General features: G+C 32.7%; 2 protein-coding genes across 8 annotated transcripts in view; one reads left to right on the top strand and one right to left on the bottom strand.

Moving 5' to 3' along the window:
- Window position 1: 1 nt before the first annotated feature.
- LOC122573739 (sodium leak channel non-selective protein) lies at window positions 2-10,022 on the top strand. Of its 6 annotated transcripts, none has more exons than XM_043740513.1 (29): window positions 12-361; window positions 675-808; window positions 926-1,111; window positions 1,172-1,401; window positions 1,468-1,742; window positions 1,830-2,077; window positions 2,148-2,537; window positions 2,652-2,840; window positions 2,900-3,037; window positions 3,120-3,326; window positions 3,411-3,607; window positions 3,688-3,810; window positions 3,906-4,079; window positions 4,169-4,348; window positions 4,458-4,710; window positions 4,782-4,949; window positions 5,053-5,261; window positions 5,344-5,464; window positions 5,525-5,658; window positions 5,739-5,904; window positions 6,161-6,355; window positions 6,443-6,660; window positions 6,779-7,002; window positions 7,097-7,233; window positions 7,316-7,452; window positions 7,519-7,675; window positions 7,736-7,852; window positions 7,927-8,107; window positions 8,181-10,022. In XM_043740513.1, the coding sequence occupies exons 2-29, from the start codon at window positions 704-706 to the stop codon at window positions 8,357-8,359; spliced, it is 5,238 nt and encodes a 1,745-aa protein (XP_043596448.1). In that variant the 5' UTR covers window positions 12-361; window positions 675-703; the 3' UTR covers window positions 8,360-10,022. The 6 variants fall into 6 exon arrangements, 5 of the variants coding, with proteins under 5 accessions (XP_043596448.1, XP_043596452.1, XP_043596450.1 ...); XM_043740517.1 differs by having other exon boundaries at window positions 13-361; window positions 8,214-10,022; XM_043740515.1 differs by having other exon boundaries at window positions 14-361; window positions 1,178-1,401.
- LOC122573749 (DNA replication licensing factor Mcm3) overlaps window positions 9,240-13,227 on the bottom strand; it is a 5,019-nt gene continuing 1,031 nt past the window's right edge. For both annotated transcript variants that reach the window (XM_043740553.1, XM_043740552.1), the window contains exons 4-12: window positions 12,936-13,144; window positions 12,703-12,833; window positions 12,390-12,628; window positions 12,073-12,315; window positions 11,625-11,988; window positions 11,255-11,559; window positions 11,035-11,185; window positions 10,546-10,964; window positions 9,240-10,470 (exon numbers count right to left, since the gene is read on the bottom strand). In XM_043740553.1, the coding sequence (XP_043596488.1) occupies window positions 10,272-10,470; window positions 10,546-10,964; window positions 11,035-11,185; window positions 11,255-11,559; window positions 11,625-11,988; window positions 12,073-12,315; window positions 12,390-12,628; window positions 12,703-12,833; window positions 12,936-13,144 (2,260 nt within the window). In that variant the 3' untranslated portion in view covers window positions 9,240-10,271. The remainder of the gene's footprint in view (window positions 10,471-10,545; window positions 10,965-11,034; window positions 11,186-11,254; window positions 11,560-11,624; window positions 11,989-12,072; window positions 12,316-12,389; window positions 12,629-12,702; window positions 12,834-12,935; window positions 13,145-13,227) is intronic.

Below are 13,227 nucleotides of genomic sequence, written 5' to 3'. Positions count from 1 at the left end.
GACTATATTTTTAAAATAAATCAACATTATTCTTTTAAATATTTCATTAATGAATAATGCTTATCAAAATAAAAGTCTTTGTTACTTACAACATCGTTGATTCACGCGCCTTCGTTCACGATTTGAAATATTGATTTGTTTGCAATGATAATATTACTGCTCATGCTCACATCGAGCTTTCACTATCGCTGGAAAGCCCAGAACTGAACCAAAAAATGATCACCGCCATGCCGCCAGCTTGTTGTTACTAATAAGATGTTTATTACACGTTAAAGCTTTATCGTTGTTTTATACTGAAATGTAGTCTATATGAATTGCCGTAAAGGCAATTTTCGTTGTCGTCCAAATTGTTAAAAAAAAGGTAGGACCAATTAATTACATCATTTTTATTGGACGCAATAATTATAGTAATATTAATTAAAATTATACATTATGTACACGTTTAATTACGTTATAGCAATTTCACCTATTGTCTTTTTCGTATATCAGTATCATATATTATATTTTAATTTTCAACATGTAATTATTTAACCATCATATTGCTGTTGATTTATAATAATATAATTGTTTTTATAATAATATCAAAAGAATTGTCTTTTTATTATTATTTATTGTTATTGATGTTCATGTTTATTCTGTAATATTGTGTTATTCGCAATACTTTTCAATTGTAGGCCTCACCATTGCGAACATAATTCCTATTATGATGCTGGGGCGCAAGCAGAGCCTCAAAGGGGAACCCGTCTTGGCCGATTATGGCCCAGAGGAGTCCCTCAATGAGAGCGCTGATATAGAATGGGTGAATAAGGTACATCAGAAACACGTATATTCATTCCTGAATAAGTCAGATATTTGTCATTTCTTCTTTTAAACTGCGTGTACATTTATTAATATTAATTACTAACTAATTATTTGGTTGTTGTAGCTATGGGTGAGAAGATTGATGAGGTCTTGTGCTCTAGTATCTTTAGCTTCTGTTTGCTTAAATACTCCTAAGACTTTTGAAAAAGTTCCACCTCTTCAATATGTTACCTTTATTTGCGATTTAGTTATTACGTTTTTATTTACTGCTGAAATGATTGCTAAAATGCACATAAGGGGCATACTGAAGGTAATTCGTATAATATTGTAAATCTACATAACAATTTACAAAAAACTGACAATCATTTAGTTACAGAGGGATAAATCTTATTTAAAAGATCATTGGTGCCAATTCGATGGAAGTATGGTCATCTTTCTCTGGTTATCTGTAATTTTACAAATGTTTGAGATGCTGGGTTTCGATATACGACTCACTCCCATTTCGATATTGCGGGCGCCACGACCCTTGATTATGATACGCTTCTTACGAGTCTTCCTTAAGTTTTCCATGCCGAAAGCTAGAATTAATCAAATTTTTAAGTAAGTATTTTGGAGACAAAAAGTTCATTGAGCGTTTTATACTTATTGCGCTACTTGTGATTTCAGGCGTTCGAGTCAACAGATATATAATGTGACTCTTTTCTTCCTTTTCTTCATGTCTCTTTATGGTCTTTTAGGCGTTCAATTCTTCGGTGAATTGAAAAACCATTGTGTTCTTAATACTACAAATCCAAAGTATATAACTATAAATAGTTTAGCCATTCCTGATACTTTTTGTTCTACTGATCCTGAATCAGGATACCAATGTCCAGAAGGAATGACTTGTATGAAACTCCAATTGTCGAAGTACATCATGGGTTTCAATGGATTCGATGAATTTGGTAATGACAAATCTTACAGTATAAAACATTTCTTACAACCTTAATAAATAAGTAATGTACTTTACAGAAATAACTTTGATTTTTCAGCTACTAGTATTTTTACTGTCTATCAAACTGCATCACAAGAGGGATGGGTTTTTATCATGTACCGTGCAATAGATAGTTTACCCGCTTGGCGTGCGGTTCTTTACTTTAGTACGATGATATTTTTCTTAGCATGGCTCGTGAAAAACGTATTCATAGCCGTCATTACGGAAACTTTTAATGAAATACGAGTACAATTTCAACAAATGTGGGGTGTTAGGGGGCACATCAGTAACAATACAGCGTCACAAGTTAGTAATAAACTTTGTAGTTTGTAAAATAATTAATTGTACTTCACATATAATATCTCTTTTTTTTTAGATATTAACTGGTGACGATAATGGTTGGAAATTGGTAACTCTAGATGAGAACAAACACGGAGGATTGGCTTCTCCCATATGTCACGCAATTCTTAGATCTCCTCAATTTCGTATGGTGGTAATGTTCGTGATTTTGGCAAATGGAATCGCCACTGCGACGATGAGCTTCAAGCATGATGAGAAACCAAGGCATATGTACTATGACAACTATTACTACGCTGAAATCGCGTTCACCGTATTCTTGGACCTCGAGACGTTATTCAAAATCTGGTGTCTCGGCTTTCGCAGTTATTACAAGCATTCGATTCACAAATTCGAGCTGCTGCTGGCAATTGGTACAACCCTACACATCATTCCGTTCTTCTATCTTTCTGGATTCACGTATTTTCAGGTTTCTATATTCACTTTTGTTCAGCCCTAAAAAAGATACAGTTATATAGTTAGAAAAAAAAGACAGAATCAAAGTATACAATGATAAATTGATATGGTATTTTTTTGTAATTAGGTTCTTAGAGTAGTCAGACTCATCAAGGCATCACCTATGCTCGAGGATTTTGTATATAAAATATTTGGTCCAGGGAAGAAGCTAGGCAGCCTCATTATATTTACCATGTGCCTGCTAGTCATATCGTCCAGTATTTCTATGCAGCTTTTTTGCTTTCTTGATTTCACGAAATTTGAAACATTTCCAGAGGTAAAAAATGTGATCAGATTTATACTGTAATAAAATTATACTGATAGAAGATTTTTTAGGCATTTATGTCCATGTTCCAAATCTTGACACAAGAAGCTTGGGTAGACGTTATGGATGAAACAATGTTAAGGACACATGAAACAATGGCTCCTCTTGCTGCTATGTATTTCATTTTATACCATCTATTCGTCACGCTGGTAAAAAAAAAGATAGAAATAGATTTAGAGTTACTTTCTTCTTAATTGTGATGTAATTAATAATATTATATTTTTTTTATAGATTGTGTTAAGTTTGTTCGTCGCTGTAATTTTGGATAATCTTGAACTGGACGAGGATATCAAGAAACTGAAGCAATTAAAATTCCGCGAACAAAGTGCAGAGATAAAGGAAACTCTACCATTTAGGTTGCGAATATTTGAGAAGTTTCCTGATAGTCCTCAAATGACATGTTTACACAAAGTGCCATCAGATTTCAATCTTCCAAAAGTAAGTATTACTTATTATCCTATTGTGTATTTTTATTACAAAGAAAATGGTTAAAACGTATATATTTTTATATTTTTAATTTAGGTTCGTGAAAGTTTCATGAGACAGTTCGTATTTGAAATGGAAACTGAAGAAAACGAAGGGGTCAAGAAAATAAATGAAACTTTTGATTCAAAAATGATATATAGGAAACAACGTCCAGTAAAAATTTTAAATAATCCACCGAAAGTAAGAAACGTTGTTACAAATCTTAAAAAAGCAGCTGTTATCTATATTATAAAGTGAGTTATTATATCATAAAATGTTTGAACATTATTTATAAATCTTATGCTAAACATACAATATGTGTACTGTTTTTCAGTGATTCAAATAATCAAAGATTATTACTAGGTGATTCGGCTATGATACCAGTGCCAGGAAAAGGTCTTTTAAAGCCACAGGGTACTGTCAGTAGTGCCAAGCAACTTCGTTTTGACCAGAAAAAGTAAGATCTTAAGTTCTACAAATAATTGCATAATAATGTATTACTTAAAGGATATTTATAAATAATAATAATTTTGTAAATGATCATTATAATAGATCAATTAGAAGAAGCGTCCGTAGTGGATCAATCAAGTTGAAACAGACGTACGAACATTTAATGGAAAACGGTGATATCGGAGGTATAAACAGAGTTAGCTCTTCTCGGAGTAGACCGCATGATTTGGACATTAAATTGTTGCAAGCTAAACGACAGCAGGCTGAGATGCGAAGGTAAGATGCAATAGTTTCTCCTCACTGGTTCGAACACTTACACTCTTTCTATTTCTAATTGAACTGCTTACCACATTGCACTTATGTAGAAATCAGCGTGAAGAAGATTTACGCGAAAATCACCCATTTTTTGACACACCATTGTTCGCAGTACCGCGTGAGAGTAAATTTCGTAAAATTTGCCAGTCGCTTGTTTACGCGAGATACGATACAAACGTAAAAGATCCATTAACTGGAAAAGAGAGGAAAGTTCAATATAAAAGCCTGCAGTAAGTGCTTTCAGTATAAGCATTGATATTTTAAAATGCATTAAACTATTGCTTGAAGTTTAAGACAAGGAATATTAATTATAGTCACATATATTTATACGCTTTGTAGCAATTTTCTTGGCTTGGTCACATACCTTGATTGGGTAATGATTTTTGCTACCACTATGTCTTGTATCTCTATGATGTTCGAAACACCACGATACCGCGTAATGGAAGTTCCGGCATTGCAAATTGCGGAGTACGGTTTCGTGATCTTTATGAGTATCGAGTTAGCTCTGAAAATTCTGGCAGACGGGCTATTTTTTACGCCGAAGGCCTATATCAAAGACGTCGCCTCCGTGTTGGATATTTTTATTTATGTCGTACGTTGATAAAAAATCACTCTTGCTATTAGATATCTGATAAATTCAACGCTAATCCAGTGGTCGTTTAGGTCAGCCTCGTGTTTCTCTGTTGGATGCCGAAGAGCGTGCCTCCGAATTCCGGTGCGCAACTTCTTATGATCTTACGTTGCGTTAGACCACTAAGAATCTTCACTCTTGTACCGCACATGAGAAAAGTTGTTTATGAATTATGTAGAGGGTTCAAAGAGATCTTATTGGTAAATAATTCTAATTAAAAGTTCAAACATGCAAATGTTTTTTGAATACATAAAAGCCGTTTGGCATTGAGTTCAGACAAAAAATGAATAAGAAGCTTTTTAGGTCTCTACTCTATTGATTTTACTGATGTTTATATTCGCGAGTTATGGTGTACAGCTCTACGGGGGTAGATTAGCTCGTTGCAACGATCCCACTATTTTAAAACGAGAAGATTGCGTTGGAGTATTCATGAGGAGAGTTTTTGTGACGAAAATGAAATTAAATCCTAGCGAAAATGAGAGCTATCCATCGATACTAGTGCCACGCGTTTGGTAGGCTTATTAAAAAGAAAATGTCAAATTTAAATGATTCTACAAAGGAAGGAGTTTCTAAGTAGATATTAAAATCTTTTAGGGCTAATCCTAGAAGATTTAATTTTGATAATATTGGTGATGCGCTGATGGCACTTTTTGAAGTACTCTCTTTTAAAGGATGGCTCGACGTTAGAGATGTTCTTATACAAGCTCTTGGTCCCGTAAGTCATTAACATTACCTTCGAGTACTTCTGCGATGATATTATGCAATGACTTTTTAGGTCCATGCTATTTATATTCATATCTATATTTTCCTGGGTTGTATGATTGGTTTAACGCTATTCGTCGGTGTTGTTATCGCTAATTATTCTGAAAATAAAGGAACCGCATTACTCACGGTCGATCAAAGACGATGGTAAAGTTTTAATTGAACATAATGGATTTCTCAAATGAAACGTTCAAATTGTAAACGAATATTTATTATGATTCGAATAGGTGTGATTTGAAAAAGCGACTAAAAATCGCACAACCGTTACATTTACCACCCAGACCAGATGGAAAAAAATTCAGGGCATTTATCTATGACATCACGCAAAATATCTATTTTAAAAGATTTATTGCGGTCATGGTGCTCATAAACAGTGCTCTTCTGTGTGTCTCTGTGAGTTGAATAATTTTTCATTCATTTTCTATAAGAACAACACACAAAAACACCACAACACCATAACATCGTTTTATAAAATTAATTAGCAAACTTTTCGCATACAAAAGAACATACTCGCAAAAGGACAGGATTCAATGACTGTTACCTTGAATCATTTGTTCCTTGCCGGCTACCATTAGACCGTGGTAAAAGTAAATCGACACAATATTTTTTTTGCGTTAATGAACCTTTTTTTATTTTTTCCCCCCTTAAGTGGAGAATCGAGGAAGAACACACGGAAGCACTCGCTACGGTGTCCACGATTCTGACACTCATCTTCCTCGTGGAAGTAATTATGAAAAATATTGCTTTTACACCACGTGGCTATTGGCAGTCCAGAAGAAACAGATATGATTTGCTCGTGACAGTCGTCGGTGTTATTTGGATCGTCATTCATTGTACAATGAAGGTAGGTCGGTAATATTATTATCCAGTGATCGTTCGTTTGTTTAAAAATAACATAATGACCGTAATGACGGGAATACCTTTCTTACAGAATGATTTGTCATATGTAATCGGCTTCATGGTCGTGATCCTTAGATTTTTCACAATCACTGGCAAACATACAACTCTCAAAATGCTGATGTTAACGGTCGGAGTATCCGTTTGCAAAAGTTTCTTCATTATATTCGGCATGTTTCTTCTTGTTTTCTTTTATGCGCTAGCTGGCACGATCATCTTTGGAACTGTAAAGTATGGTGAAGGTATAGGAAGGTAATGTTACGTATTTCAGTGCAATAAAATGAAGGAGTAGTGTTAAGATTAGAAAATAATTAAATGGTGCAGGCGCTTTTTTTCTAATACAATCTTAAGAGAGACGATTATCATTTAGGCGTGCCAATTTTGAGTCACCTGTAACAGGCGTCGCGATGCTCTTCCGTATTGTCACAGGGGAAGATTGGAATAAAATAATGCACGATTGCATGATACAACCACCATATTGCACTCCAGCTGCTAATTATTGGGAAACCGATTGCGGCAACTTTCATGCTTCCTTAATATATTTTTGTACTTTCTACGTCATTATCACTTACATTGTTTTAAATCTTCTGGTGGGTAAGTACTAATCGATCCCATTGAATAGATACACTGGTTGTTTTGGAATGATTCTTTAAGGATGGTACCATAAATTTATAATCTTTCATAATAGCTATTATTATGGAGAACTTTTCTCTATTTTACTCCAATGAAGAAGATGCTTTGTTATCGTATGCTGATATTAGAAACTTCCAGAACACTTGGAACGTCGTTGATAATCATCAGAAAGGTTTTATACCTGTGAAACGGGTACGCCTAAAAGAAAGGTCTTTACGGGCTTAACATGCTATTATAAATTGGCTAGAAGTAATGATATATTAGTTTGTTTTAGGTGAAGTTTATTTTAAGATTATTGAAAGGTAGATTGGAAACTGACCCACAGAAGGATCGACTTCTCTTCAAGCATATGTGCTACGAATTAGAGAAGTTGAACAATGGTGAAGATGTTACTTTTCATGATGTTATCAAGTAAGTCTTTGTATAAATAACTATCATTATTATAAGAAATATTTTCCGACGACATGTTCTTTGCAGCATGTTATCCTATCGTTCGGTTGATATTCGAAAAGCCCTTCAGCTTGAAGAATTATTGGCAAGAGAGGAGTTTGAATACATTATTGAAGAAGAGGTTGCTAAGCAAACAATCAGAAATTGGCTAGAAGGTTGTCTGAAAAAAATACGTGCTAGTGGGGTAAGTTTATAAACAACAATTTACAGAAAATTGGATTTAATTTATGCTTTACAATTATAGAAGCAACAGAATAGTCTTGTAGCTGGTCTTCGTGCCAACACTGAACAAGTACAACAACAAGAGCATGTAGAAGAAAAAGGGAAGGAAGTAGCCAAAGAAGAAGAAACTGAAACAAAGGTAAATTTTATTTTTAATTAATTGATACTAAAATATATGTATATATATAATTTTTAATAATATTCATTACCAAGCAGGAGATTGATGCAATCAGGCACTGCAAAGCAAAGAAACCAGTAGTGCTTCCAAGATCTGATAGTATAGGTAGTGGATCAGGAAGAAAATATTTAATTCCAACACTATCAGATCCTGCTTCGATTAGGTCTGAAAAAGACAAGAGTGCGGCACCTAAGAAGAAGAATAATAGACCACCACGTATGTATATTTTTATACTCTGTATCTATATCCTTTTTATCGTTTTTCTCCAACGTGAGCTTTCCATTTGAAGCGGCGCCGAAAAATAATTTGCCACATCTCACAGAGAGCACCGAGCAAAGCCGACAGCAGCGGGAAGTAGTCAATGCAAAAGCAACTGTACCAAAACCTTCCAGCGTCATGTTAGAGGTTCGAGAATGGTGGAAGGAACAGTTGGCATACAGCAGTGAGTCCAGCGAAGACGAGGTTTAAGTAAACGCTTTTAAACGAATAGCCGCGGATATAAATTAAAAGTATAGCGCAGTACAGTATAAAAATGGAGCACATGCTTTTTAGCATCCTTGGTGAAAATGTGAATTAGATTAAAAATAATGCAAATACAATTTGTATTTCACTGTTGATTACATGTGCTTCGTTCTTAACTGTCTACACGAATAAAACATTGGTAAATAAGAAGAAAAATATAAGTATGTGCCTGAAACACCAGCGTTAAAGGTAAGGCATAAGAGAAGCATTTTTGAGCACAGAAAAGACAAGGTACAATTTCTGTAATCCTATCGGAAAAATATCGAAGTAGAATTATTTCTTTTGCATATTTTTCGAATCTTATTTTTTACGTCGTTGTTTACAAAATGAAAAATGTAGAGATATATACAGAAAAATGATTTATATCCATTTTTAATCGTTATTTTTATATAGAAAATTTTGCTATGCTGTATCGAAGTATTATTTTATTACTGCACGAGGGAATTGTATAATACAATTCTTATTTCTAAATTATTTATCGTGTTATTCGATATCATTCTTTTTTAAACAGAAGTTTATTTTTTCCCTCATGTCTCAGTTTGCTATTACAAATACTCAGGTTCTATATAGATTAATGTTTTGTAGATTGTAATAACATATTTTAAGATATATTGGATATAATTTGTTATTGTGTTATATATATTCTGTGTCAGTTATTGGTGTTGAAATGTGTAATTTGTACAGAATTATAGAATTAGATACAGTAGGTTTTATACAGCAAAAAGTTAAGCCATGGAAGTGCTAATTAAGAATAATGAAATTAACGTTATCGAGAATAATATGAGTACAATGAATTTAAGTGACGATTTTTTAAAAAAATAAACAATTTAGTTGTTGAAAATTTAATATATCGAATGTGAACAAAAGACGATTGAACGAAATTTGTTCATTTCCAATAGAAACATTACGTCCTGAAGGCCTGTATTATAACAATAAGAAAGTAGCTGATTATAAATGTTGTAGTATTTTTTTGTTGTGATTATATATATATATATCTATGTAGTAAAATCTGAACAATTTGGTACATTCAAAGATCATAATTCAATTATACAAATTGTGCGTATGAAAAAAAGGCAATATATTATGTTACAATATTATCATTGATGTATATTCAAATCAAATGGTATTAGACCTGTAAATACAGATCAACATACATAATTTCAAACAATATGATTATGTAAAATTAAATATTATACAGCGAGGTTTTTTAAAACTTGATCAGACAGTTCTAGAAATACCATATGTTCAAGATAATTACAAAAATTTATGACAGCTAGTATACAGTGAAAATTTATGACGTTACAAATTTAAGAACTTTTTTAACGGTATAAAAACGCGGATAGAACAAGTTGTGTAAAAAATGCCTAAATATTAGATACATATATATATATATATATTTAAATGAGACAGCACAACTATTTATATCTATGTGATATGGGTTGATTTTATATAAATATATATATATACAAAACAAAGACTTAGAAATATAAACAATATTGTTTACGATATTGTAATGAATGTTGATCACTGTTGCTAGTTTACGTGCCAATGTGCTGTACTGTAATATGGAGAGATAATAAATGTTGATAGATATAAATATTTCCAATTATATTAAACTCTCTCTTTATTTTAGAGAAAAAGAGATAGATCAGCCATTTTTATGAATTGTCAATTATGAAAATATAAAATGTATCAAGTACTTATACATATAATATAAATTTTAAATAGCAAAAGTATAATTTAACCAGAATATAGATATGCACTAAAATGTTTTTTTTAACGATAAATACGTTCATAACAAATTTACAATTATCCTTAATCTAAAAAATACAGGATAACTTACAGTACCAAATACATTTTACATAAGGAATATATTATCATCTGCGGCCATAATTTGATTCGCATCAGACATTTTATTAATTGCAGCGGTAATTTCGCTCGATGTAAATTCTTGACTTTGTTGAGTATTGATATATTCGCGTACTGTTGATAATGAAAGTGATTGTGCCCTTTGTTGTTGGAACAACTTATGAAGAAGTGCTCTGAAAACCTTCAATCTGAAATCACAGAACATATATAACATTCAAATTTCCTTGATATAAATAACAGTTTGAAAACTATTAAACACACACCTTTCTTCAGTGATAGCTGCAGTAGTTTCTGGTTCTACAGTTTGATCAGAATCTGGTGCTGATGGCTGACTTGAATCAGTCGATTTCATTTGCGACCTAGTAATTCTTCTTGCAGCTTCATCAATGTGGCTGTCATCATCGCTTTCAAAATCATATGGATCTTGTTCTCCCGCGTTACTCTTCTTTGTACGTTTCTTCTTGTTTTCGTTCTCCTCGTCTCCACCTGCACTCTCTTCGCTATCATGTCGCCTCCGTTTCTTCTTTTCTTTTTCCAGAACTCGTTTGAAATAGGCAAATTCTACTAATTCTATTGCTGCATGCGCATCATCTGCGGTAACGTTTTTTGATAAACGAGCCTTTGCATGTGCAGTAGATAATCGAATCAATGTTTCTAAAGTACGAGCTGTTACTGGTTGAGTCTAGTAAGAAGTAATAAAAAATTAATGAGGAAATAAATGAAATAAATTATAAATGAATAAAACAATGTACCCTTGCTACATCAGAACTTATTGATTCTTCAGATCGTAATTTCGAATATTCAGAAGCAATTACTTCACTAGCTTCCTCTGTAAGCTTTGGTTTCATACAACGAGCTATGTGAATATATTTCCTCATAAAATTTATAGTTAGCAATTGATCGCTAAAAGAACATTATCATTCTACAAAGTACTACAAATATAAATGTATAAATGTATAACAGTTTAAGTACCTTTTAGATTGCAATAATCCATGCAATAAGGGATCATATTTTTGATAAACTTGAGTGTCATTTTCATCAGGAAGGATTTGATCTGGATTTTTTGTACTTAATATATCTACTTTACTGCCTAGAGGTAATGCCTCTCCATCTTTTTCTTTTGTACTTCTATACCTATGCATCCTAACAACATGGTCACTGATTATTTGATCTTGTTCAGAATCCACAATGTCTAGCATAACAAATAATAAATCGAAACGTGAAAGCAATGAATCCTGGAGTCCGATATTTTCCATTGGTGTCTTATATTGATCGTACTGAAAAAGATATATGTATAAACAAATACATATTAATTTATATTAATGAATATAATGCGATTTACTCTTCCATAAACTGGATTTGCAGCTGCTAGTACTGAACATCTTGCATTTAAGCTAACATGTATTCCAGCTTTAGCAATTGTTACTTTTCCTTGTTCCATCACTTCATGAATAGCTGTTCTGTCAATGTCCGACATTTTATCAAATTCATCTATACAAATAATTCCGCGATCCGCTAATACCATAGCCCCAGCTTCAAGCCGACGTTCTCCTGTCTCATTATCTATAGTAACTGCGGCTGTTAAACCCACACCAGATGATCCTCTACCAGTAGTTGGTATTGCTCTTGGAGCTGTACACAAAACGTAGCGCAAAAGTTGCGACTTTGCAACAGATGGATCACCAATGAGCAAAACATTAATATCTCTAACAAAGGAATTAACTATTAGATCTTATTTAAATTCAATTGAGAAAATTTACTTGCTATGCATATAACTTAATGTTCCTTACCCTCTTAATCTTGTACCGTTAGGTAATAATTTCTCAACACCACCAAGTAATAAACATAAAATTGCTTTCTTCACGTAATCATGACCATGAATAGAAGGAGCTAGTGATCTAGCAAGTAATTCAAAGATATTTTTACAAGGATTGTTTTTTGCAAGTTTTTTACACTTAGCAACATCATCATGAGAAATAGTTAGATTAGCTTCTTTGCTTAATTGCATGATATTGTTAGCAATTAAGATCGATCTGTAGAAGATAGTTTTTATATTTAAATAGATTTAAATGTTATTTTCAAAACTTATATTTGTTAGTTGGCATACCTGAAAGTTCCTGTTGTATATCCTCCTTGTTTACCAGGTAGACATCTAAAGCTTCCAACAATCTGAACTCTGTCTCCAGGTTTACAAACATCTACTAAATCATTATCACATACAACATCTATACTTCTTGGTAGCTGACCAGTTGGTGCTTTCTCTGGCATTTCTTGAATTGTTAATGTCTGATGATCTTTGTATGTAGAAAGGCCAAATTCTGTTTCTAATGGATTGCCATCTTCATCCTATATTTGCGAAATTAGAAATATAACATGAAATACTTATTTTATTTTTGAATGATGGTATTATAAATAATTACTGTAGTTGGGTACACAGCAGACTGTGGAAATGCTTCAAATGAAGTGAAGTCAGTATATGTTCGTTCAATTACTGTATGTGTTACACTGCAGTAATGAACACTTCTCACAACCTTTGGACGTACCAAGGAACCTAACAAAGTTTAAAACACATATTTCACAGAATCAAAATGTAATAATACTCACACATAAAACTGATATGATATATAATATGATATAAAATTGTATAACTTACATTTTGTAACAATACCTTCTACGCACACCAAGTTACCTAAAAAGCGTGATGTAAGGGTTCTTGGTGTAACATGTTTATTTCCAAAACTTCCTTCAAATGCTATAAAAAAATCTATATTTTGTTTTGCATACTCTGTGTCAATGCTTGCAACAAATTGCTTTAATGCATTTTGGAAAGCTTGATGCTCTTCAAAAGAATTATTTAATAAACTATAAAAAAAATTGGAACCAATGTGGTATAAAATATTGTAAAATTAATATAATTAATCATACTTGAGAAACAAGATCAGGAA

The sequence above is a fragment of the Bombus pyrosoma genome, linkage group LG12, assembly GCF_014825855.1.
Source record: "Bombus pyrosoma isolate SC7728 linkage group LG12, ASM1482585v1, whole genome shotgun sequence".
In the NCBI taxonomy this organism is placed as follows: domain Eukaryota; kingdom Metazoa; phylum Arthropoda; class Insecta; order Hymenoptera; family Apidae; genus Bombus; species Bombus pyrosoma.
Note: the sequence above shows the minus strand (reverse complement) of the source record. Positions and strands in the feature narration are given on the sequence as shown.